Source organism: Sebastes umbrosus, chromosome 2, assembly GCF_015220745.1.
Source record: "Sebastes umbrosus isolate fSebUmb1 chromosome 2, fSebUmb1.pri, whole genome shotgun sequence".
NCBI lineage: Eukaryota > Metazoa > Chordata > Actinopteri > Perciformes > Sebastidae > Sebastes > Sebastes umbrosus.
This window is the reverse complement of record NC_051270.1, coordinates 13,984,991-14,011,329: the sequence shown is the minus strand read 5'-3', so window position 1 is coordinate 14,011,329 and position 26,339 is coordinate 13,984,991. Positions and strand designations below refer to the sequence as shown.

At 36.0% G+C, this 26,339-nt stretch overlaps 2 protein-coding genes across 4 annotated transcripts in view; both read left to right on the top strand.

Annotated features, from left to right (window-relative positions):
• The first annotated feature begins 4,875 nt into the window (after positions 1–4,875).
• On the top strand, positions 4,876–18,380 carry zgc:123258 (uncharacterized protein LOC641502 homolog). Of its 3 annotated transcripts, XM_037757790.1 has the most exons (17): positions 4,876–5,081; positions 8,326–8,436; positions 8,897–9,079; positions 9,507–9,596; positions 9,737–9,870; positions 10,476–10,630; positions 10,726–10,822; positions 10,971–11,072; positions 11,697–11,778; positions 12,030–12,104; positions 12,467–12,523; positions 13,106–13,159; positions 13,906–14,005; positions 14,696–14,776; positions 15,784–15,944; positions 17,253–17,286; positions 17,915–18,380. In XM_037757790.1, exons 1-17 carry the CDS (start codon positions 4,992–4,994, stop codon positions 17,953–17,955), a joined length of 1,647 nt encoding a protein of 548 aa, XP_037613718.1. In that variant the 5' UTR covers positions 4,876–4,991; the 3' UTR covers positions 17,956–18,380. The 3 variants fall into 3 exon arrangements, with proteins under 3 accessions (XP_037613718.1, XP_037613740.1, XP_037613729.1); XM_037757812.1 differs by lacking the exon at positions 13,106–13,159; XM_037757801.1 differs by lacking the exon at positions 17,253–17,286 and having other exon boundaries at positions 4,877–5,081.
• A 3,386-nt stretch (positions 18,381–21,766) lies between these two features.
• Positions 21,767–26,339, top strand: part of trpm7 (transient receptor potential cation channel, subfamily M, member 7) — a 46,833-nt gene continuing 42,260 nt past the window's right edge. Inside the window, exon 1 of the mRNA XM_037757588.1 lies at positions 21,767–21,967. Coding sequence (XP_037613516.1) covers positions 21,965–21,967 — 3 coding nt within the window. The 5' untranslated portion in view covers positions 21,767–21,964. The remainder of the gene's footprint in view (positions 21,968–26,339) is intronic.

Sequence of the window (26,339 nt, the reverse complement as noted above, 5' to 3'; positions counted from 1 at the left end):
CAGGTCAGATTTATAGATGAATAAACAACATTCAAGATACACTGACATTTTCAGATGTATAATCTTCCTACAAGAGACAGGAAACTCAGTACATGTTCCCTTTCCTGTGATGTCCCTGTACGCATGTTGCGTACATGGATTTGTTTGAATTTATTGAGAAGGATTAATTTACCTGGTTCCAATTTAGAAAAGATAATTACGTGATGTTCAACTCACAGCCAGGAAGGAAGGAAGGGAACATGCTGACCCAAAACATGCTGTTATTTGTCACCCTAGTCTTCCGGCTTCATTCATCGCAAGCCCTTGAAGGGAAGTCAGTGTCACACAACAAAACTCAATACTCTCAAGTCAAAAGGGAAAGGAGAGCCATTGAACTATTTGTTAATTAAAGTTAGATAGAGAAAAAAAAGAAGCAAATATGCATTCAATATATTGATGTTAAATGGCCATTTGTCAAGAGAATGTATGTATATTGAGATGTAATCATATTAGCCTACCTTAATACTATTGTTGCTATACGTGAACACTACTGTATAAACCCACATAACTATATTCCCAACAAGCTACTAGCCACAATTTTATACACACTTTTTAACTGGAGCAGCATGTCATTTCTCCAACTGGAGCTAAAGCCTTCATCACAGTCCCCTCAGCTTGAAATGCCTGCCCTCTCTTATCATGTAGAAAGCACACTGCAGAGAAAGATTTGACCATTAGCCTAAAAGGAACATTTATTCTCTTTTCGCTCAGCTGAGAGTTTGACAAAAGGGAGAAAGCTCTGGCAGGCATCGATTGTTGGCGAGCAGGGACATAATGCTCCCTGTGAGAGGCACGGGAGCTTCGTCATTCAACCGTCATGGGTGCACTGCTTGTACTACTATTATTTTCTCAATGGGACACACTGAAAATTCAAGAGCAATATTAGGAGCAGCTTACGTTACCACAGTTTCACAAGCGTAACGAGTAAATTAAAGGAATTTAAATGATTCCAGTAGCATTTCTCTGTAACAGCTAGCTGTCTTCAGTTTGTCCCACCTGTTCATTAGGTGAATAATCAGGCAAGGCACAGTGAATGAATGGTGTGTTCATCATTGTAATGTAAAGTAATTTCTTCCTCTGTAGAATTAATTTTTAGACACTCTAAAACTGCACCCAGAGGGAATCAGCGTAAATCAATCTGCACCACATGTGTGTGTGTGTGTGTGTGTGTGTGTGTGTGTGTTTGTGTGTGTAATGTGTGCAAGCGGCGGATGGGCGTGCTTATGTGGTTCTGATGTCTATACTTGTACTGTATATGAATTCCTGTTCTGAAAATGAGCACCATCATTTGTAAAAACACAGATTTGCATACAAATAGACATGAAATGCACTGTCGATTTACATCAGAATATATATTCCAGAGAAATATGTATTCATATGTCAGTAGATATTCATGTTGTGACTACTTCAATCAGAAATATTGCACACTCAAAATGCATTGAAAGCAACACGACTGTCATCATCTAAAGCAGCAGTTGCCTTGAGTGAGCCTTGACAGCTTTAGTGAGACGGCAGATCTGAAAGTGTCACATTTAAAGCGAAGACCCCGAGCCATAGCAGCAGCAGCAGCAGCAGCAGCAGCAGCAGCAGCCCGTTGCTCAGGTCAGGGTCACACAAGGCGAAGCAGCTGTTGTGTTTATCTCAAGTCTTGGTGCTGTGGAGCTTCAGGGGCGAGCCAGGAAGTCTCCATGTACGCTTAAAAAATTATCACCATATGGTTAGTTTTAGCTTCTCAGCCAAGCAGTGGCGGTTGTTGAGATCACATGAATCCAATAGAGATATTGTTCACTAATTTATATAAAGATGTGGGGAAAAAAGACACAGATAATATTATTATAGTAAGTAAAAATGTTACTGTGGTAACATGCCCACTACTTCCCATTAAACTCCACCATAATAATAAAATGGTCTCTTCTTAATTTGAAATATCAGGTTCAGCGTCTGATTACATCTTGGACGAGTGAGCAGGCTGGCTATTAGCTAATTGGTGCTGAGGAGTACACTGAATGAATAAAAACATGACCGCATCTTCACCCATGTTAAACTGAATGGGGGATTTGCATGAATCATACATCAATAAGGTCAGTCAAGCAAAGCTAAAGGGACAAAAAGCAAAATATGGACTATACAGTGAGAGATCATAAGCAGTGAAAAGTGTACAGTGTGAAAAACAACATAGAGTAGGTCATGAAGTGAGTCATATAATAACATGCTAAAAAATAAATGAACATTAGCAATGTATTAGAGAAAAATAACGTGTACGATCAGAGAAATTATGTCAATGATTCACAGTGAATGCCAGTGTGTTGTTAGCTGTTTGTTGTTAGCTGGTGATGGTATGGACAGAAGTTTATTATGTAGTTTGAGGGAGTACCTCGTCTCACCAACGGCTACTGGTTCCAGGGCATGTGTAATGCGTTAAACCTGCAGTAGGCAGTATATTTTTGGCATCATTGGGGAAAAATTCCATAATAACCTTTCAGCATATTGTAATTCAAGTGTTATGAGAGAAAACTAGACTTCTGCACCTCCTCATGGCTCTGTTTTCAGGCTTTAGAAAATCCATCCTATTGGTTGTGCTCCGGTCATGTGACCGGAACTTGGTGTTCCTCCTACAGATTTCACAATGGCTGTCGCGTCACAAACTTTATGATTTTACAGCTAACCAGTACACTACAAGATGATTCTGAAAACATTTGAGGTGAGAAATTGGCATTAAAGTAACATAATATTGATTCATATTTGATCAGCGCGGGCTAGTTTGACCGTTTGGTTGGAGTTCGCAAGTGATTGACAGCCGGCTCTCATAGACAGCAGATGGACAGCGGACCTCAGATCAACTCTGACTGGTTGTTTTCCTCCGGTCTGTAAAATCTTGCAAAATCCCGCAAATTTGTTTTAACGGCACTAATTTCTTTAACACATTAACTCAACTTGCGATTTTTAATTAACCTCTTAGAAATCTGACGGCCCGACCGCTATAAGATCTTTCGGAAGTTGCAGAGTGCTCAGTTTCAAAGCTAGAGTGAAGAAGAGTACTGGCATCATATGAAACTAGACAACCTAAGGAATCCATTGGTACCAACCATGTCAAACTAGCTTGTCGTGAAGGAGGTTAAACAACGCTCCAAACGTACGCAAAAGTTTGGCGAGGAAACACTGGCATGGCCATTTTCAAAAGGGTCCCTTGACCTCTGACCTCAAGATATGTGAATGAAAATGTGTTTTGAGTTTGCCATGTTATGATTTGAGCATATTTTTATACTAAATGCAGTACCTGTGAGGGTTTCTGGATAATATTTGTCATTGTTGTTAATTGATTTCCAGTAATAAATATATACATACATTTTGCATAAAGAAAGCATATTTGCCCACTCCCATGTTGATCAGAGTATTAAAGGGACTGTTTGTAAGAATCAGAAATGCTTGTTAACAGCGACACCTGTGGCCGTTAAGTCAACGAAAGCCAGCATCGGGCTCGCGCTTGTGCTCGCTCTACATAGACATGAACGAGCATCGCTCAAAACAGTTAGGCGATACACGTCAGCTAAAACCACAATATCACTCTATATTTCACCTGCTTGGCAGTAATGTTAGCTGACCAGATGAAGGTCTCTCCATGAATTACTGCTGATCTTAGTGTTGGCTTTTCCTGCTTCAGCCTCCCTCGCGGTCAGAAGGAACAGGGGAGACACCGGAGTTTTGGTCTGGGACGATAACGTTTCTCGCTGCGGAGTCCCGTCACTTCACAAGACACGGGAAACCTCTGTTGGTCTGGAGGAGCTGCAGCATTTATTTCTGCACAAACGTCCACGCGAGCGCGCATGGGACACCGACCCGGATTGATTTATACGTGTAAGAAGTTACAAACAGTCCCTTTAAGGTACATTTTGAACAGTTAAAAAATGTGTGATTGATTTGCGATTAATTGCGAATAAATATTTTAATCGATTGACAGTCCTAATGTATTTATGATACTTTAAGTATATTCTGCTAAAAATATTGAACGTCCTTTTACATTTTACATGTATGACTACTTGTAATGGATTATTTATTATTATTATTATTATTATTATTATTATTATTATTGTTATTATTGTTATTATTGTTATTAATGCTATTTATTATTATTGTTATTTATTATTTATTTATTAGTATTAGTATTTTTATTATTGTTATCATTATTATTATTATTATTGTTGTTATTTCTATTTATCATTTATTATTATTATTATTATTATTATTGTTATTATTATTGTTAATTATTATTGTTATTATTGTTATTATTGTTATTAATTATATTATGATTGTCGTTATGATTGTTATTTATTATCTATTATTATTATTATTATATTGTTATTGTTATTATTGTTTTTATTTATCATTATTATTATTGTTATTATTAATTTATTATTTTTATTATTGTTATTATTATTATTATTGTTGTTATTTCTATTTATCATTTATTATTATTATTATTATTGTTATTATTATTGATTATTATTATTGTTATTATTGTTGTTATTATTATTTTGATTTATTATTATGTATTATTGTTATTATTGTTATTGTTATTATTGTTATTAATTATATTATGATTGTCGTTATGATTGTTATTTATTATCTGTTATTATTATTATTATATTGTTATTGTTATTATTGTTGTTATTTATCATTATTATTATTATTATTATTATTATTATTATTATTATTGTTATTATTACTACTATTATTTGTATTTGTATTTGCTTCTTTAACTTCTTTATTATTGTAATGAATTGCCGCAGTGAGGGTGAAACAGAAAACAGCGGGGTCAGCGCGTCATGTGATCACGTGTCACTGACGAGCAGAAACAGGAAGTACCTGGAGCAGCAGCTAGCTGAGGACAGCGATGAAGACGCTGAAGTGACTGAGCGAATATAAAACTGTCTCCGGGGTCAGATAAGAAGTCAATGAATGTGGACGCCAGCGGACTCTGTAGAGAAACGATGGAGAGAGCTGTCAGGATCACCTTGTTGTCGGTTATCTTCATGTCATCGCAGGTGAGTTGATGAATATAACAGACAGTCAACTGACGGGCCTGATTCCTGACTAACCGTCGACAACACGTCAGTTACGACCGTTAACGGTCTAGATGAGGTCGTTAGAGTGAAGAGAACACTCTGTAGTATGTGTAGTGTTAGTACCGCGTTGCCATGAGAACAAGGAGACTAATGATGCAGTTGATGAGGTAGTTAACGTTAGCTACAACAGTTAGCCTCAGCTAGTGTGTGTTAATGTTACATGATGGTGAAGACCTTAATACAGGTTAATACAGGTAATAGGTTACTATACTGAAGGTGAATTACTGTTAAAATGTAGTTTAGCTAGTTTATACACGAGTATAACTTGAGGTTTTGGTGGAGAGGGGATTTCCACGACGTCTTCTCTGACGTCACCAACAAGGAAGTGATTATATATTTATTTCAAGAACGAGGACAGATTTAATGATCACTGAGGCTCTTCATGATCACAGCACAGTTCCTGTTTAGTGTGTGTGTGTGTCGTTATATGATGAGAATAAAGTCATAGGTTTACGAGAAAAAAGTCGTTATATTATGAGAATAAATTCATAATATTATGAGAATAAAGTCGTATTATGAGAATAAAGTCAGAGGTTTACGAGAAAAAAGTCGTTATATTATGAGAATAAATTCATAATATCATGAGAATAAAGTCGTATTATGAGAATAAAGTCAGAGGTTTACGAGAAAAAAGTCGTAATATTATGAGAATAAATTCATAATATTATGAGAATAAAGTCGTATTATGAGAATAAAGTCAGAGGTTTACGAGAAAAAAGTCGTTATATTATGAGAATAAATTCATAATATTATGAGAATAAAGTCGTATTATGAGAATAAAGTCAGAGGTTTACGAGAAAAAAAGTCGTAATATTATGAGAATAAAGTCAGAAGTTTAAAAGAAATGAAGTTGTAATATTATGAGAATAAAGTCGTAATATTATGAGAATAAAGTCAGAGGTTTAAAAGAAAATAAAGTTGTAATATTATGAGAATAAAGTCGTAATATTATGAGAATAAAGTCAGGTTTAAAAGAAAATAAAGTTGTAATATTATGAGAATAAAGTCAGGTTTAAAAGAAAATAAAGTTGTAATATTATGAGAATAAAGTCAGAAGTTTAAAAGAAAATAAAGTTGTAATATTATGAGAATAAAGTCAGAAGTTTACGGGGGAAAAAAGTAATAATATATATATAAGAATAAATTCAGAAGTTTACGAGAAAAAAAGTCGTATTATGAGAATAAAGTCATAAGTTTACGAGAAAAAAAATCGTAATATTTTGAGAATAAAGTCTGAAGTTTACGAGAAAAAAAGTCATAACATTATGAGAATAAATTCATAAGTTTACGAAAAGAAAGTCGTATTATGAGAATAAAGTCAGAGGTTTACGAGAAAAAAAGTCTTAATATTATGAGAATAAAGTCAGAAGTTTAAAAGAAATAAAGTTGTAATATTATGAGAATAAAGTCGGAATATCATGAGAATAAAGTCATAGGTTTACAAGAAAAAAGTCATTATATTATGAGAATAAAGTCATAAGTTTACCAGAAAAAAATCATAATATCATGAGAATAAAGTCATAGGTTTACGAGAAAAAAGTCATAATATTATGAGAATAAAGTCATAAGTTTACGAGAAAAAAGTCGTATTATGAGAATAAAGTCAGAGGTTTACAAAAAAAGTCGTAATATTATGAGAATAAAGACAGAAGTTTAAGAGAAAAGAAGTTGTAATATTATGAAAATAAAGTCAGAAGTTTAAGAGAAAAGAAGTTGTAATATTATGAAAATAAAGTCAGAAGTTTAAGAGAAAAGAACTTGTAATATTATGAGAATAACGTCAGAAGTTTAAGAGAAACAAAATCGTAATATTATGAGAATAAAGTCAGAAGTTTACGAGAAGAAAAAAAACCGCCACCAACAAGGAAGTAATTACATATTTATTTCAAGAACAAGGACAGAGGTAATGATCACTGAGGCACTTTATGATTACAGCACAGTTCCTCCTATATAATATGTGTGTGTGTGTGTCACTGTTTTCAGACTGATGGTGTTTGGTTGTACGACAAAGTGTTAGAGCCACATAGAGGAAAAAATAAATAAATCTGAGATTTCGAGAAAAAAGTCGTAATATTATGAGAATAAAGTCATAGGTTTAAGAGAAAAAAGTTGTTATATGAGAATAAAGTCATAAGTTTACAAGAAAAAAGTCGTTATATCATGAGAATAAAGTCATAATATTATGAAAATAAAGTCATAGGTTTACGAGAAAAATAAGTAATAATATGAGAATAAATTCAGAAGTTTACAAGAAAAAAAGTCGTAATATTATGAGAATAAAGTCATAGATTTACGAGAAAAAAAATTATATTATGAGAATAAAGTCAGAAGTTTCGAGAATTTTTTTTTAATATGAGAATAAAGTCATAAGTTTACAAGAAAAAAATCGTATTATGAGAATAAAGTCATAAATTTACGAGAAAAGAAGTTGTAATATTATGAGGAAAAAGGCATAAGTTTACAAGAAAAGAAGTTGTAATATGAGAATAAAGTTGTAATATTATGAGAATAAAGTCATTAGTTTATGAGAAAAAAGTTGTATTATGAGAATAAAGTCAGAAGTTTATGAGAAAAAAAGTCGTAATATTATGAGAATAAAGTCAGACGTTAACAAGAAAAGAAATTGTAATATTATGAGAATAAAGTTTTAATATTATGAGAATAAAGTCAGAAGTTGACGAGAAAGAAGTTGTAATATTATGAGAATAAAGTCAAAAGTTTACGAGAAAAAAATCTTAATATTATGAGAATAAAGTCATACGTTTTACGAAAAAAAGTAATAATATTTTGAGAATAAATTCAGAAGTTTACGTGAAAAAAAGTTGTAATATTATGGGAATTAATGTCATAAATTGACGAGAAACAAAGTCGTAATATTATGAGAATAAAGTCATAGGTTTACGAGAAAAAAAGTCGTAATATTATGAGATTAAAGTCATAAATTTACTAGAAAAAAAAAGTCGTAATATTATGAGAATAAAGGTATGCAGCATATATTAGCTGTATGTCAGGGCCAGCTGCAATTAATCTGCTGCTTTCTGTCCACTAGTATGTTAGTTTGATTCGTCAATTTTGTCTTACAAGGCTGGGTTGGATTAAGTTATTTTCTTCAACATTTTTAATTTGTGTGGAACTCAAAAGAATAACATTTCTTGCCCAACAGATAAACTGCCAAGAGGCAATCTTGCACATTTCAAATGGAAGTACATATAGGGAGTACTGCCTTGTCCACAATCACTCCTGGACCCCCCTGTCACAAACCCTTGATGCTGCTGTAAGTTTTTCAAACCTTCTTTGGCACTATTGTGAGTTATTATTGTGAGTTATTGACTTTTATTGACTACCTAAGCCATTTATTCTATTTCCTGTCTATTTTTTTTTATATTTTCTTCAATATTTGTGACATCAGAACAGAAGTAGACGATGAGTTGTTACCTGCCAAAGTGGCCAGCGGATTAGACAAACTTGTGATGAACTTAAAAATGTAAAATGTCTCTATAGAGCCTGTTTTTACAGCCTGGTGGCTGGTGATGGTTTACCACTCTGATTAATGTCATAACCAGTATGTACAGTTAAGAAGTAATGATGATGACCTTAAATTACTTTGTTATTTTAACTGTAACACCCATAATTGTGTGATTTCTCCTATGTTTCCTAAAGTTATGATGGGAAAATCATAGGAAACTGTCCACCTATCCGACATGTTAAATCACTTATTGTCTTCACTTTTCCAGGTTCAGTATCCGCTGGTGAATATGACCTCCACTGTGCTGTGTAACGCGACTGGGGTCAGTCCAGATGTGGTAATGGGCAAAGCGTTGGTGGTGATGAGGGGGGACTGTGATTTCAGCCAGAAAGCTCTGGTTGCTCAGAGCCTCGGAGCTACAGCTTTGCTTATTGCCAGCAAACAATTATTGGTAGGACTTTTACATCAATCTCTACTTTGTTAGTGGACTAATCACATTGGGATGTGGTTTGACATTTCCTTCAAGATTTCAAGTTTTTAAAATATCAACTAACACCCATGGAGGATCTATAGTCTTTTTTTTAGTTTGTATGTGATCAAAAATACTAATGTGCGGATGTAACATGTAAGATGCAGAAGTGATTCAGAAATAAGGAAGTGACATTCCAGTGGTGTTGATGTGGGGATTTCCATAAATGTAAAAATGTAAATGTAAAACAAATGTTCTTGATTCTTGTCATCATGATTGGCTTACTGTGTCATATTTTACATACTTGTTTGACAGTATACCATACATTAAATGACTGACCAAAGGCTAGATAAGAAATTCTAACCAGCTGCTTTCATAAACATCTCTTTTGTACTTCTAGGCTCTTCAGATCACTCCGTCAGCCAATGACTCTGAGTATGCAAAGATCCATATTCCTCTGGCTCTCATGAGGTACAGGGACATCCTTGACGCACAGCAGGTCAGACAGTCTTTACTTTTTCTGTTGCTTCTGAATTTGGTCTCGTTACCACCCCCTTTTATAAAGTATGATTTGATGAAGAAGTTCAAACTGGATGCAAGGTTTCTCATTAACTATTTAATCTTTGTATATGTCCTCAGGTGTTTGGTGATGGGATGCAGGCGCAGCTTTATGCTCCACCTCACTCAAAGGTTGATCCAAGTATTGTTGTCATGCTACTGATAGCTATTGTCACGGTCGGCTTGGGCGGCTTCTGGAGCGGGGCATGTGAGAGGTGAGAGACATTGCAGCTTCACATGCAGAGCAGTATCTATTCATTTTAATTAAATCAAACTGGAGCACATTAGAGTTGGGTACCAAAGTCGGTACTTTTAAGGGTACCGACCGAATTACGTTGGTACTACCGAGTACCGATTCACGTTAAATCAAGTGGTGCCATATTGGGTTACATGAGAGTGCATCTGGGTGACTTGCGAGTCACAGTGATTGGCGAGCCAAAAGCGCAGATGGCGTTGTTCTCCCGGACAGATAAAAAAATTAAAAAATGCATCGCCAATTTTACTTGGGCAGCAGTTAATATACCTGGGTGGCCCACCCAAGTGAAGTCTGTGTGGGAAAAACTGGATAGTATGCAATGACAATGTAATAGAGAGTCAATGCGACTGTATTATTTACTGAAATGTTGAACATACAGTAGATGGCATTGTCAACAAGCAATACATACTTTCCCAAAGGTCATATTTATTGTAGTGCTATCATATCATATTGAATTCAGTTGTACGGTCCACCCTGTATGAGTCTTTCCCAAGAACCACCAAGTTTATAAATAACAGGGCTGAAATACATAAAAACAACCAAATGTTTTTCTGTTTGTGGCAGAGACCGGTTGAGTGGTGATGTAGCAGGGGGAGGAGGTGGAGAGGGCAAAGCAGAGAGCGGAGAGCTTTTCCTCTACTCTCCTCTCAAAGTGGTCTTCTTTGTCGCCATGATGTGTGGGATGCTGGTCCTCATGTACTTCTTCTACAACATCCTTGGTGAGTGGAGAAAAAAAAAAACTCCTGTGTACTCTGAAGGAGTAATAATATCTGTTGAGTTTTGTTGACGTCATCTGTGTTTCTTTTCCCCCCAGTTTACGTCATTATTGCTATATTCTGCCTGGCGTCCGCCTCTGCACTGTTCAGCTGTCTAGATGCAGTGATGGAAAAGATTGGTTGTGGCACTGGGAGGTATGAGCATCACTCTTTCTGTGTGGTCACAGTAGGAGGATGTGAAACAGATCTTTGTCTAACATGTCTGTCTCTGAATCACATCCTGTCGGACGAGCCTCAACTGCTGAAACTCTATGTTTATTTGATTGTCTGTGTCTTTTTCTAGCTTCTCTATCCGAAATTGCAACATGTCAGTGAGGTCTCTCCTACTGGCTGCTGTGTGCGTTACCGTTGCTGTGATCTGGGGAGTCTACAGGAATGAAGACAGGTACTGTGAGGGGACACATGCACACAAAACACACAACCATAACACACTCAGACATGGCTGCGCCACCACAACCGCTGAGGGGAGAGTTTTGATGATGAAGCAGGAAATGCCTATTGGTTATGGTTAAAATGATCTGGTAAACACAGAAATGGCAGCAGCAGTGCTTTTAGCTATGCATCACCCAAGTCAGTGTTATTTGTTAAAGTAATTTCCCCTCTCCACATTATGTCTTAATGGTGGCATGGTGACATATACTTGTGAATTCAATAACTGAATACAATATCCTTAATGTGACTTGTTTGTTACTTTTATGATCATATTCAGACAGCTTAGTCTGAGTTTATGAATGTGAAAGTCCAAAACAGTAGAAGCCAAAGTCTCTTGGTAAATGATCAAAAATGTGGCTACAAAATACATTTTCATTCATTCATGTTGCTCTAGGCTTTGTGTCATGTTTTGTAGCAGAATTTCCTTTAGCACAGTGTTATTTCTAATGGGGTGTAAATTGATGCATTTGCTTCTAGCGCTGTGTCCTTAAGTAGAGCTCGACTGTTCTTGGTAAAGTTAAAAACGCAAATGCTGAGGTTAAAGCACAAGGAAAAAGAGTTTTTTGTGTCCTTGTAGATGGATCTGGATCTTGCAGGACCTCCTTGGTGTTGCTTTCTGCCTCAACTTCATGAAGACCATTTCACTGTCCAACTTCAAGGTACCTCTCAACAGCACCTCTTCTCTGAGAATCACACTCCCTTCTTTCATTATTCTATCTTTACTTAATCTACGGCTCTTTTATTTGTTAGGCATAATTTACTGTACACTGTACATACTATACATTACTGAACAATTAGCATCACTGGTCATTAATGCAGTCCTGATAAAGCTGTGTTGAAATGTTAAAATATATATTTTTTCTCTCAGTTCTGAAATTAATCTTTGATTTTTTTCCCCATATTGACATAGATCTGTGTGGTTCTGCTGACCCTCCTGCTTGTGTATGACGTCTTCTTCGTTTTCATCACTCCTTTCTTCACCAAGGTATGTACTGTATGTAGTAAATGTATTTGTTTTGCTTGTTATTCTCGGGGCCGGAGCAGTAGGGGTTTTCATATACTTAACTGCTAATGATTTCACATTTCTTTCTGCCATTCCTCACTATTTCCTGCTTTTCTGTTCAACCCTTTGTTGTTCCAAAGTGTGTTGGCATCCAGTTATCATATTTCACTGTTGCACAAAAGCGTGAAGAAGTGATGCTTTGCAAAGGGAACCATACAACATACAGACACCTAATATCATTGAATAGGAGATGTTTTTGCAGCTCTGGTGTTTCAGCGTGATGCATGGTGGTTTTACAAAACGGACGAGTAACTAATGCTTGGCATCTCTTTCTCTGTCAACAGAATGGGGTTAGCATTATGGTGCAGGTCGCCCTGGGCCCGGATGCATCAGGAGAGAAGGTAAGTCCCGCTGCATTGCTTCCTACCTTCAAGGGGAACTCCACCAAAATATATCAAATTTCACACTCTTCTTTTCACTGTTTTCACCAGGTTAAAGACTTTGAATGGTTGGAGAAATAAATGAATGGACAGTCTATTTTTTATTTTACATTAGTTTTAATATCTAGAATTGTGACAGAAAGATATGTATGCTTTATATTTGAGGAACATCACCATTTTCTTTAAAACAACTCAGGCACTTATACTTGTACTATTGTAGGATGGTTTTTGAGTGCTTATAGCCCAAAATAGTTTACTTTATCGGTAGACTGAAGCATCGTTCTGTGAATAACTAAATTGGAGGAGTAATTTGTGTTCAAGCAGAGCAGTGTGCAGGAGTTTTTCATCACAGGAGTGCAGGAGATGTATCGCCAAATTCCTTGACAACAATCTAAAAGGCTAATCTTGGTGGAATTCCCCTTCAACTTTGTACTGGCTTTATTAACATCCTGGCTGATCTGCACTGCTTGTTGTTGATGCCCTACGGGGCGTGATAGACTGATTGACTAACTGTGCGTTGGGGTTGGGTGGGCTCTGTCGTAGACACAAGGTAACATGGTGGAGGTCCCCGCTGAACCCCAGGCTTCCTCTGAGAAAGTAAGGCTTGACTTGTTAACCAGCCACTCTTTCTCTTAATGCTACACCCTGAGGTGGGTGGGAAAGGATTGGGGTTGTAGATGTTTGGTCTTAGAGCAGAATCCCCCTTTATACAGGTTCTCCAACTATGTGATAAGAATATGATGAGGAGAGTTCAGTATTGTGCCTTTTTTTTGTTCTGTATATTATTCTATATAGACACACATGGACCACCAAGATACATCCAAATTCTTAACATTTGGTTAACAGGAGAGATTAAAAAAGCAAGTAATACAAAATGCCTTACTTTAGTGGTGATTAAAATACATTCTTTCAACTAAAAATATATATAATAATGTACTGCACCAATTGTGTTTACCCACAATTTTTCTTGGTGCTCCATTTTTTGTTTTATAGAAAGTTTCTGTGTTTATATTCTGTTTGAGTAAAACATTGGTCGGAAGACTAGAAAGGGGGCTATATAAATTCAAGTCCACATTGTTTTAGCATGAATATTGTAAGTGTTTTTGCGTCGTAGTTAGAGGTACCCAGAGGTTTCAGTAAGTAATGTTAAGCCATTGCTTTGGTTCTTGGATTTTTAGTTTTTCTCTGGGAAATTTTCCCTAGAAGCGCACACATGTGTACTCACAGCAGAGTTGTGTTCAGCAGGTTATTGTGTGAAATCTCACAAAGTATGTTTGTGAGTATTTGTGGAAACAGCAGTTTGTTTATGTCATTTAAACATATAAAATGTTTTATTTTCTCAGCTGCCAGTGGTGATGCGTGTCCCACGGTTCTCAGCTTGGGCTCAGAACCTGTGTGGGATGCAGTTCTCCATTCTGGGTTACGGAGATATCATCGTTCCAGGTGAGGTTAAAGTGTCACAGTCAGTGTTTAAGCACAACAGTGGCTGCTGGTTGACAGTCAGTATATAAACCCAGAGGGCCCATAGAGGAAAAAAGAAGGAAAACATAAATACAGTTCAGTACAAACAAAGCTTATTTATTTAGTTATAAAAACACAACAAACTGTGTTGATAACACTGTCAGTATCTTAATGACATTCGTCCTAATTTATTTCTTTATTCCACTGAAGCCAAAACATAACAACAAAAGAGTAAATTGCTGTCCAATAAGGGCAGAAATACAAAAAAAAAATGATTTTGTGTCATATAAAGAAGAATTAAGGTTGAATGATGAGGTGTGTGTAATTGAAGTTACTTGCTAGTGCTTTCTTTTTGCTTTAAATGTACCAAAACCACCTATGTTAAAAAAGTAGAAATACAAATGACAGTACTGTTTCTGAGCTAAGAAAGAATAAATAAAATAAGATAATCCTTTATTAGTCCCACAGCGGGGAAATTTGCAGGATTACAGCTGCAAAGGGGGACAGTGCAAACAACAAGAGGTATCGCTAAAAAAACAAAACAGGATATACTAAATAAAATAACTAACTAAATAACAGCAAGCATTTGTAGTGTGTTGTATCTATAGATATACATCAGTTTTATTTTTATGGCTGTATCACTCAAGCTGTGCATCCTCATTGGTCCAACAGGTCTCTTGGTGGCCTACTGCAGCAGATTTGATGTTTGGATCAACAGCAGGAAGAAGATCTACTTCGTCTGCTGCTGCATAGGTACATCACAGCTCTACTATTCATTTTGTTATTCATAAGTTCTAACTGTAAATAACTGAAATATGTACAAAGCTAAATATGCATCTTATCCAGTTAACTGTTGGATTACAGTCCTTGTAAGTGCAGGTTTTACAGCATTATTAATGCTATAGAGAGGTGAAGTCCCTCCCCTTCCGGTGGACCACCGTGGGACCTTACTTCGGAATGAATATGTACGGTAGTCAACAGAGAGAGACAAATATTTTTTTGATCCTGTTTGAATTACACCATGAATCACACATCTTACCTGATGTGTTTTATCCAGCAACTCCTGGTTTTTTTATCAGCCAGGAAGAGAAAGAACGATCAGACCCGTTGCTGGTGTGAGTTCATCCCAGTGCGAAACACACAGGCATCGTAGCTTCAGAGAGAGAGAGAGAGAGAGAGACGTCACTTTTGTGACTTTTGGATGTGTAGTCTTTCTAATTACGTATTTTCACAGTCTTCTACTTCAATAGCTTTACAACAAAATGCGACTTTCTTGATTTGAAAAAATATTTTTTAAATGTACAAACATCATATGTGTGATTCATGGTGCAATTCAAACAAGATCAAAAAAATATTTGTCTCTCGCCGTTGTCTACCGTTTATATTTTTTCCAAAATAAGGTCCCATGGTGGTCCACCAGAAGGGGCAGGATTTTGTCTCTCTATAAGAATAAGTGTACAGCGCCACTGCACACACTCTTCTAGCCGAACTCTATACATTATTATACTGTATTTCATAATATTTCCTTATTCATCAGTGTGCAATATTTGGTATATGTGTATATAAGTCTTGCTACTACTTCTGCTCAGTGAAACGCTGACATTGTTTTTGCTGACCACTAAGTGTCTCTGGTCTTTACTTTTTTTTTACCATATAAAGCAGTTTACTGATCGGATTGTATCTGTATGCGGTGCAAGTTTCAGGATTACATCGTCTCTCTCCTTCTGTGTTTCTATTTGTCCGTCTCTCATTCCTCGTAGCCTATCTGCTGGGAATGATAGTGACATTTGCCGTGATGCTGCTGTCGGGGATGGGCCAGCCCGCCCTGCTCTACCTGGTGCCCTTCACCCTGATAACCTCCGCCGTGGTGGCTTGGTGCAGGGGAGAGATGAGGCATTTCTGGACAGGAACCACCTATGAGGTGAGAGGAGCGGAGAGAGAGAGAGAGAGTTCAAAGTGATTCTATTACAGTTTTGGCAGAGTAGTGGTATTTCCTGTTGGTGCTTCTTCCTGTATTGAAACAGGTTTCAGTGTATTTCTGAAGAACTTCATTCCTATTGTATCTTGTGACATAAGTGTTTCACCGCCAGTTCACAAAACCAAAGTCAACACCGCACTTTTCCAGAGACCGAAGTACACAGCAAGGCTTACTGTCAAGGCGTATGCTCACTGCTAGTCACTAGGAGGATATTGTAAATATAATAGTCATATAATATAATGCAAACAAGGCTCAGCCCTGAGGGTTTGCAGCTTCATTATTGCAGACTTTCTGCAAAGCAAGTTTTTCTTGGTCTGCTATTGTTTTAAACAAAACAGTAAAAACCTTCACTCTTACAATTGCAGCTACATGCAGAAACTTGCATCATTTCCAGTTTGCCAAGCAACTGTCTTGTCATGCAGGTAAAACTGAGAGGAAGCCGGTCGCACCAGATCACCTGAGAAAGTTAGCCCGTTTATTGAAAGGCAGCCTCGAGGGAAATGATTCCAGGCAGTTTTCCCTGTTCCTTTACGGTTTCTTGTCCTGATGTTGAAATTAATGAACTCAGTTGTGACTATTTGTATCTGTAAAAGTTTAGATTATATTATTATATTATTATTATATTATATAAGTGTATTTTATGACTTTTATTACTAATTACCTTTTTGGAATCTAACCTTCATTAACCTACCTTCATCAGCTGAGCTCAGCTCAGCTCTCTGCAGCTTTAAGGACCTCAGCAGCAGTTTTTTTTTTTTTTTTTTGAGCTTATTTACTACAAATGTATGTTTTCCAAACCTTTTTTTAAGTTTTTGGATGGCTTTCATACCTTCCAGTCAGCTTTTGGTAACAGTTATTGCTTGTACCGTATGAAAATAAACTTGGTGTGACTTTAAATTTCCCCAACACTTGTGATCCATCACCGTGAACTCGTCAAAGTCACATTACTGTAGTGTGTCGGTGCAATTGCATATTTTGAGCACACTGCACCAGATTTTTTTTTTTTTTTTTTTATCTCAGTTGAGTTTCAAGTCTGCCAGTTTACATCTACGACTGGCATGAACTCAATCAAAGGCTGGTTGGAAATTAACCAAAATCAAGCAGAAATACCGTGACGTCACTAACATTTCTAACCCTGAGGTCCTAGATGAAGGTTGCATGGATGTTTGAATGTGCTCGTCTTTGTATGTGGGAGACAAAAAAAAAGAGCAGGAAAGAGATACAATTCTGACCTGGCTTCATTTTCACCAGGTCTTGGACTCGTCCAGGGAACCTTTGCTGCCAGGTGTGCTTCCCTCCGACCCAGACCTCACCCCATGCATCTCTCCCACCATTTTATAGTGTTGCTTGCTGCAGTGCCTTATCTTTTCTTACCAGCTTCTTTTTGTCCACTTTTCTTTTTCTTTGGATATTTTAACCCCTAATTTCCAGGGTCAATGTGATATTCAAAGACACAGCAGATGTTATACATTTGTAAAACACAAAGAACTTTGCATAAACTGACCACTAGGTGTCTCTAGTTGATTGGAAATTATCTTAATATGTCTGAAGGGCTTCTCAGCCAAACTTTCTTGTGTTATAGCCATGGCCCTGGAATACCATTAACTTCATCTCTTTATTTCTGCAGTTTGTTTTTACCATTCTCTTTTTCCACTCATCCATCCTTCATCCATCCAGCGGGAATTAATACATGCAATTACCAACATGTTTATGTTGTCCTCTGCATGTTGTGGCTTGCAGTTATTGGGTCCGGGATGTGTCATCTCTGTTGTTTGCTTTGTGTAACGTACCACTCTTTTGCTGTTGTATATGCAGCACGCATTGCAAATTAAAATCTTTGTCTGTCATTTGTTCTTGGTGAAAGAAAACATTACATTTAAAATGATTAACATTTCTTTTCCTCTTTTCTTTAGAAGGAAGAAATGACCGCTGCGTAGATGGAGAAACATGCTGACTTACAGGGTTGAGAATGGATCCGACTGCTGGATGCGTTTTTCTTACATTTTAATATGACATTTGCAAAGCAAGGGAACACATGTAATTGATCAACAGATTGGTCTAGGTTAATTTGACTGCTGTGAATGGTTAGAAGACTAATAAATATTGTGTTGGCTTGTTTAGTGCCTGAAAGGTCTGTTAGGTTCACGTTCAGAAAACTGTTAACGCGTTTGCCTTGGTGATGATTGCATACAACAAAATGAGAAAGCACTTTATAATATTAAGCTTGACGGGTGAATCATCAGGGGTGGGGAGTGGGTTTTAAATTACTCGTAGCCACAATATGATACATTTTTGATAACTGTTTTGGGGTTTCTGTGTAATCTGTTTGTATGATGTGATTTCTTTCATCGCCTTACATTAAAGTGAACTTATATTTAATGTTCTTGTATTTTGTTCGTTGTTGAGACTTCCACAATTCAGGGAATTAAATCTTAGATAAACCGCACATCTGTAGTGAAGCAGTGACCTATTGTTCTGTGTGGGGGGAAAAATAAATCCATACAGCTGTTATTAAGTGTATGAACTGAGAGGAAAGACAAGTTTATTAAAGGACTTATGGGGGCTTTTATGTTCTGTGAGGTAACCAGAGGCCAGACGGTGCCAAGCATTAATCAATAAGCTCTTAAAATTAATTCTGCAACAAAGGATGTGAAGAAGATAACAGCTGCCATCTCTGAAGGAGTTAAGAATTGAATGAAGCACTTAAATGAAGGGTGTCAGATCAGTATTTGTGTCTCAGACTCAGGGGTAAGGTTTATAAATGTCATGTTGAAGGTAAAATGGTAAAAGGGCTTTATCGCTCTGAGGAGGAGAACAATCCCTCCAACCTGCACTCGTAAAAATCAGACTTCTGAAGTCGTTGACGTATACAGTCCCCATTAGTGGGTTTATAATGCACATATTGGTCTTGTGCCACTACTTCATTGTATTTCAGGTAGGTACACTCTGAATCATGCAGTTATGTAATTATAATGGCATTTCTTTCATCATTCTGAATAGGATTTGACCTATTTTGTAGGATAAGCACGAAGAAAGATACTAAACTGACAGCTATGAAATATTCCGTGTGGATTTTATTTCCTCCCAAACACTAACTACTATTTCCTTATGATGTGATGAGTCATTTGTGGCTGTTGATATCAGTTGACTTAATAACTATAAAACTAAGGAAACCCCTTTAGGGTGCCACTTTCTAATAAGGCACCCTAAGTGTGGCTGTATTAATGGTTAATAAATAATTTACTTGAATCCTTACAGACCAGTTTGAAGTCATTAATAACAAGTTTAGTTTGCTTCTTTAAAAAATAATACTAAGTGCTTGGCTGGTTATCTATTTAATATGATAACGCAGTTATAAATGTAGATAAAAATTAATAAATGCTTTTTTATTTAGATTTTCTCCTTTGAACATGAAAAAAATAAAATAAGAATATTATATAGAATGTAAGAAAACAAAACAATACCCAGCAAACCTTTACAACAAACTCAATAAAAACATCATTAAATAAATTTCATCAATAAACTAATAATGTTCATAGGTTTTTCACTTTCTATTCAAGTCTGCAGTTATAAATGTTAAGTCCTCAATAAATACAGTTGCAAATTTGTAAAAGTTGTTATTTTGATTTTGCAAATCTCTCATCGGAGGGTAAGGGTCCATAGGAGGGGTCTGACTGACGAATTAAAGAGTTGTAAAGACAAAGGAAATGTGGATAAGTATTAACACCACCCATAGGACTTTTTCATGATTTGGCAACCCCAAAGTTGTTCTTATGACTTCTGACTGATTTATAAAACATTAGTGTATGGTTTATTAACCATCAATAAAGTCATTATTTATATAAGTACGTAAAGCTGCAGTGGATAGAAATGGAGTAAATATGATTCTAAAAAAATAGTTACATAAACACGTTCATAAATTCAGTAAATATATTTCATATTCTTTCAAAAATACAGGGCGATTTTGCAAATACGCATAACTTACTCTGTAAATACGTATTTTAAGGTTTACATACACAAATGTGTATATATCACTTTACATGTAAACCTTAAAATACATTTTGTTGCTGTCTGTTTAGTAATTATTAGGAAGTAAAACAATATGTTTTGTTTCTGTCTGTTTAGTAATTATTAGGAAGTAAAACAATATGTTTTGTTTCTGTCTGTTTAGTAATCATTAGGAAGTAAAACAATATGTTTTGTTTCTGTCTGTTTAGTAATTATTAGGAAGTAAAACAATATGTTTTGTTGCTGTCTGTTTAGTAATCATTAGGAAGTAAAACAATATGTTTTGTTTCTGTCTGTTTAGTAATCATTAGGAAGTAAAACAATATGTTTTGTTGCTGTCTGTTTAGTAATTATTAGGAAGTAAAACAATATGTTTTGTTGCTGTCTGTTTAGTAATTATTATTGCACAAATGTGTAGATATCACTTTACATGTAAACATTAAAATATGTATTTACAGAGTAAGTTATGCATATTTGCAAATCGCCCTGTATTTTTGTGAATGTGACTTTCCACAACACAAATACAAAAATACATGTGGTTGTGGATAGTGAAATATTTGCAGATCGTGGTACATATTTGTGGAATGTCTTCTGTGGGTTACAACTAATAAAGTCCAATAAAAACTTCCATATTATTATGAACTTTTTTTTACCCAATGATACTAAAAACATTCTGCCTACTGCAGGTTTAAGAACCTTATTAGAAAGAGGATTTCATATTTTAGAGCAAATCATAATCTAATAGTGTGTCAGCTTATTAACAGTCAGAACAGACTAAGCAAGTGAGACAGGATAACAATGTATGTTTTTAGCTGTCTGTTAAGTAATTAATACGAAGTAAAACAATATTTTTTTGCTGTCTCTTTAATAATCAATATGAAGTAAAACAATATGTTATTTGCTGTCTGTGCTGTAATCAATAGGAAGTAAAACAATGTGTTTTTTGCTCTATGTTTAGTCATTATTAGGAAGTAAAACAATATGTTTTGTTGCTGTCTGTTTAGTAATCAATAGGAAGTAAACCAATATGTTATTTGCTGTCTGTTTAGTAATCAATCGGAAGTAAAATGATATGTTTTGTTGCTTTCTGTTAGTAATCAATAGGAAGTAAACAATATGTTTTTTTGCTGTCTGTTTAGTAATCAATAGGAAGTAAAACAATATGTTTTGCTGTCTGTTTAGTAATCAATAGGAAGTAAAACAATATGTTGTTTGCTGTCTGTTTAGTAATTCTTAGGAAGTTTTTGCTGTCTGTGTTAGTAATCAATAGGAAGTAAAACAATATGTTTTTTGCTGTCTGTTTAGTAATCAATAGGAAGTAAAACAATATGTTGTTTGCTGTCTGTTTAGTAATCAATAGGAAGTAAAACAATATGTTGTTTGCTGTCTGTTTAGTAATCAATAGGAAGTAAAACAATATGTTATTTGCTGTCTGTTCAGTAATCAATAGGAAGTAAAACAATATGTTGTTTGCTGTCTGTTTAGTAATCAATAGGAAGTAAAACAATATGTTTTTTGTTGTCTGTTCAGTAATCAATAGGAAGTAAAACAATATGTTGTTTGCTGTCTGTTTAGTAATTCTTAGGAAGTATTTGCTGTCAGTTTAGCAATCAATAGGAAGTAAAACAAAGAGCACATGTGGTCTCCTGCTGCTTGGCTCCGCCTCCTCGCTGACCACGTGACGCAGCTCTGGGCTGAGTCAGCCGGCTCGTCACGCAGCGTCAGCGTCAGTCTCTCAGTCTCAGTCTGGAGTCGCACAATTATGAAAAAGCAACCTTCCGCTGGAGCTGCAGCCGAAGCGGATCTCTCCTACGTCCAGCGGGCTGCTCTCTCATCCTCCTCCTGCTTCTCCTCCTTCTTCCCGAGGCTGAGCACCGAGACGAGCACCTCCACCACCGCCGATAGATGGATCAGAGCCACGACGCAGCTCTTCCTGAGACTCAACGGTGAAGAGGATGGTACGTAGATGTTTAACTGAAGGTTTATAGCGGCTCGTCGTGACTTGATCTGGGGGTTTGAGAGTGGCAGGTTACCCCTCTAACCATGCATGCTGCTCTCCTGGCTGTCAACCACCACAGCGGAGACCTGGTGTTCACTGGTGCTACTGTGTACTGATAAAACACTGTGTACTCTCACGTAATGAGTACCCGGTGACTAACCGCCCAGTGAGAAACCCCCAAATCACACCTCGTTAGCAGGCTAACTAGCTAGCCTGCTAAAGGCTATAAGCTAACTAGCTAGCTGATGTTAGCAGCAGTTTCTCTGCCATGAGACAATATCAGCATCTCTTTAAACACATAAAGACTCTTTTTATAATAGAATTATGTATATTATTGGATTATTAACAATATCAGCATCTCTTTTAACACATAAAAGACTCTTTTTATAATAGAATAATGTATATTATTGGATTATTAACAATATCAGCATCTCTTTAAACACATAAAAGACTATTTTAATAATAGAATAATGTATATTATTGGATTATTGACAATATCAGCATCTCTTTTAACACATAAAAGACTATTTTAATAATAGAATAATGTATATTATTGGATTATTAACAATATCAGCATCTCTTTTAACACATAAAAGACTCTTAATAATAGAATAATGTATATTATTTGATTATTGTCATGAGACAACAGAAGCATCTCTTTAAACACATAAAAGAGTCTTTTAATAATAGAATAATGTATATTATTGGATTATACTTATTGATGCATTAATGTGTTCATCACTTTAATGTTGCAGCTGGTAAAGGTGGAGCTCATTTTAATGACTTTATATACTGCTGGGTAGTTTAATCTATAACAATACATCATTTATTATTACTCTTATTTTTGTATTATTAGTTTTTTTGTTTTGTTTTATAACTATTCTTTCTTTTTTATCATTATTATTATCATTTTTTTTTTCTTAATTTTATTTCAACTTTGAATGTTGATGTTGTTTAGCGGTTTGTCTGCCATGAGAAAACAGAAGCATCTCTTTACACACATAAAAGACTCTATTAATAAGTTAAGTTAAGATAAGATAAGATGAACCTTTATTAAACCCGGAGGGAAATTCAGGTGTCAAAGCAGCAACATCAGCAAACAGAGTGAAACACAGGAGAGGTATATAGGTATACAAAAATAATAAAAACAATAAAAGATACAGAGTGAATGGGTGAACATAGTGTGTGCAGTCCGTCAATAAATAAATGTAGTATGTGCAATAAATAAATGTGATATGTGCATATGTGCAGTCTATAAAGTGGTATATAGGATGTATAGTGTAAAGTAAAGTGTAAAGTGCACCAGGGGTTAGAGTCAAAGATTGTTGCAGATAGTGCAGCATGTTTAAAGTTCCCTTTAAAGTCCTCATAGATCTCATATGGGGGTCAGCCTTGGTTGTGGAGCCTGATGGCTACCAGCATGAAGGACTGACCGACCCAGGCGCTTTGTGTTGTGCTGAGGGGGGATGAGTCTGTGGCTGAAGGTTCTCCTCATCTTGACTAGCTCATCATAGAGGGGGTATATATATATATATATGTATATATATATATATATGATATAATAATGTATATTATTGGATTATACTTATTGATGCATTAATGTGTTCATCACTTTAATGTTGCAGCTGGTAAAGGTGGAGCTCATTTTAATGACTTTATATACTGCTGGGTAGTTTAATCTATAATAACATGTCATTTATTCGTTGATTATATTTTGTATTAATAATCTGAATCTGTAAAATTATTAAATCATGAGACAACAGAGCATCTCTTTAAACAGATAAAAGAGTGCACTTGAGAGAAGCTGGCACTTGTTTGGAGACACATTTGTCGGACAAGAGACACTGTCATTGCCAGTAACAAGTCAATGCCACATTGAGTGGCTGCCAAGTCCTGTTTAAACTGGGATGTTTAAAAGTGATGTTGAAATAGTGCATTGATTATATTGCAGACCATTGTTATAAGACCTCTGTACACTCACTCATGACTCTTTGCTATCTGGTGAGAGTTGAATGTTTTTTAGGCCCAATGCAGACATTGCTGAAGACTTTGTCTCAACATTAGTGTTTTGTTAACTTTTCCTCTTCTTGACAACCACAGCCTCCTCTTTCTTCCCAAGGATTTCCTGTCTAGTCTCTCCTCTAGTGCAGCAGACTGAGGAGCAAAGAGAAGATGACATGTAGCCCAAAGTTGTGAGTCATTATTGACCACACAGTGTTGTTATTATAGTGTGAGAGAACGGGTAATATTGACAATATCAACTATCATAATATACCCAGTACTTGGATATTAACAATGTGATGGTAGTTTAGATTAGGAGTTGGCGACGTGGATAAAATCCTCTATGATGGTATTTTACATAAAGATTAGGGCTGTCAATTGATTGAAATATGCAATCGGGATTAATCGCATGATTGTACATAGTTAATCGCGATTAATTGCAAATCTCTTTAAAATATTTTTTATTAGGAAGCATGTGCAGTGATACAGACTTCTGTGGGGTGTGTATCATGCCTCATTTCTGATATATATCAACAAAAACAGACAATACTAGGAACTAAAGGCAAACAAAAATGGAGACAAGCAAATACAAAGAACACAAGTACAACAAAAAAACACAGACAAAACACCTTAAGTCACACAAATCAGGGAAACATTAGTGACATACAGTGATTAATCGCAAATCAATCGCACATTTTTTATCTCTTCAAAATGCACCTTTTAAGGAATATTTGTCAAGTAGTTAATACTCTTATCAACATGGGAGTGGGCAAATATGCTTGCTTTATGCAAATGTATGTATATATTTATTAATGGAAATCAGTTAACAACACAAAACAATGACAAATATTTCCAGAAACCCTCACAGGTACTGCATTTAGCATAAAAAATATGCTCTATCATAACATGGCAAACTGAAGCCCAACAGGCAACAACAGCTATCAGTGTGTCAGTGTGCTGACTTGACTATGACTTGCCCCAAACTGCATGTGATTATCATGAAGTGGGCATGTCTGTAAAGAGAGCATCGTGGGTACCCATAGAACCCGTTTTCATTGATATAGCTTGAGGTCAGAGGTCAAGGGACCCCTTTTGAAAGTGGACATGCCAGTTTTTCCTTGCCAAAATGTAGCATAAGTTTAGAGCGTTATTTAGCAAGCTATGATTTGGTACCAATCGATTCCTTGGATTTTCCAGTTTCATATGATACTAGTATCTTCACTCTAGCTTTAAAACTGAGTCCGCTACAACCTAAAAATCGCAAGTTGTGTTAATGCGTTAAAGAAATTAAGTGGCGTTAAAACAAATTTGCAATAATGTGTTATTATCGCGTTAACTTTGACAGCCCTGATAAAGACTTTTATATATGTTGTTATATCATTTCCTAGAATATCAATTGTGGATAAAATAACCAGATGCAAAGCCCTTACAAATAACTATTCTTCATCACTATTTTGATAATCGATTAATTGGTTTGAATATTATTATTTTTTTTAAGTCAACAGTCAGATACATTCGGCAGATGGTATCATTCAACTGTGTTGTGGCCTGTAACATGAGGAAAATATCATTACAGATGATATCTAATCTCACAGTACGTTATTGATCTATATTATTCTTTATTCGCTGAGACGCCAGAGCATCCGGTGACTTGTCTTTCCCCTTCTCACAGTTCTGGCCTGAGCCGGTCACATGCCCCAGCTTATATGAGGGACACTGTGCTGCTGCTGCTCTGAGCAGTCTGATTGCAGGCTAATGAACTAATGTGCTGGTTCATCAGAACTTGATTTGATCTATATCACCAATCGGTAATAGAGCTTTATTATTGCAAGTCACAGTCTCTTACGTAATAGTGGATGGTTGAACTGGTCATCAAGTCAGGCTTTAGCGTTCTGTGAGCTGGTAGAAAATGGTCTTGCATCACTTTGTTGTGCTCCAGAATAGATTCTAGCACTACTAGTGTGTGTGTGTGTGTGTGTACTGACCGTGTGTGTGTTGCTGCTTGCGTGTTTCAGCCTGCGCAGTGACCATGCCTCCCTGAGCTCTGTTATCTCACGCTCTAATCCATTTGCACCGCACACACACACAAGCCCATTTGAAGATGACTGATAAAGTTTTTCCAGCAGCCCTGGACTGGGTTTTCCAAAAAAAAAAAAAAAAACGGTCACAGTCTCAGTTTATTGATTTTATGAATGGAGTGCTCCCCTGTAGATGTTATCCAGCTGATCCCCCCGCCCCTCCACTGCTTCCCTTCACTCTACAGCTGTAGCTCCTGGTCAGACATGCAGCTGACTTGCATGAGCTTTGCACTACCCAAATATCACTGGAGG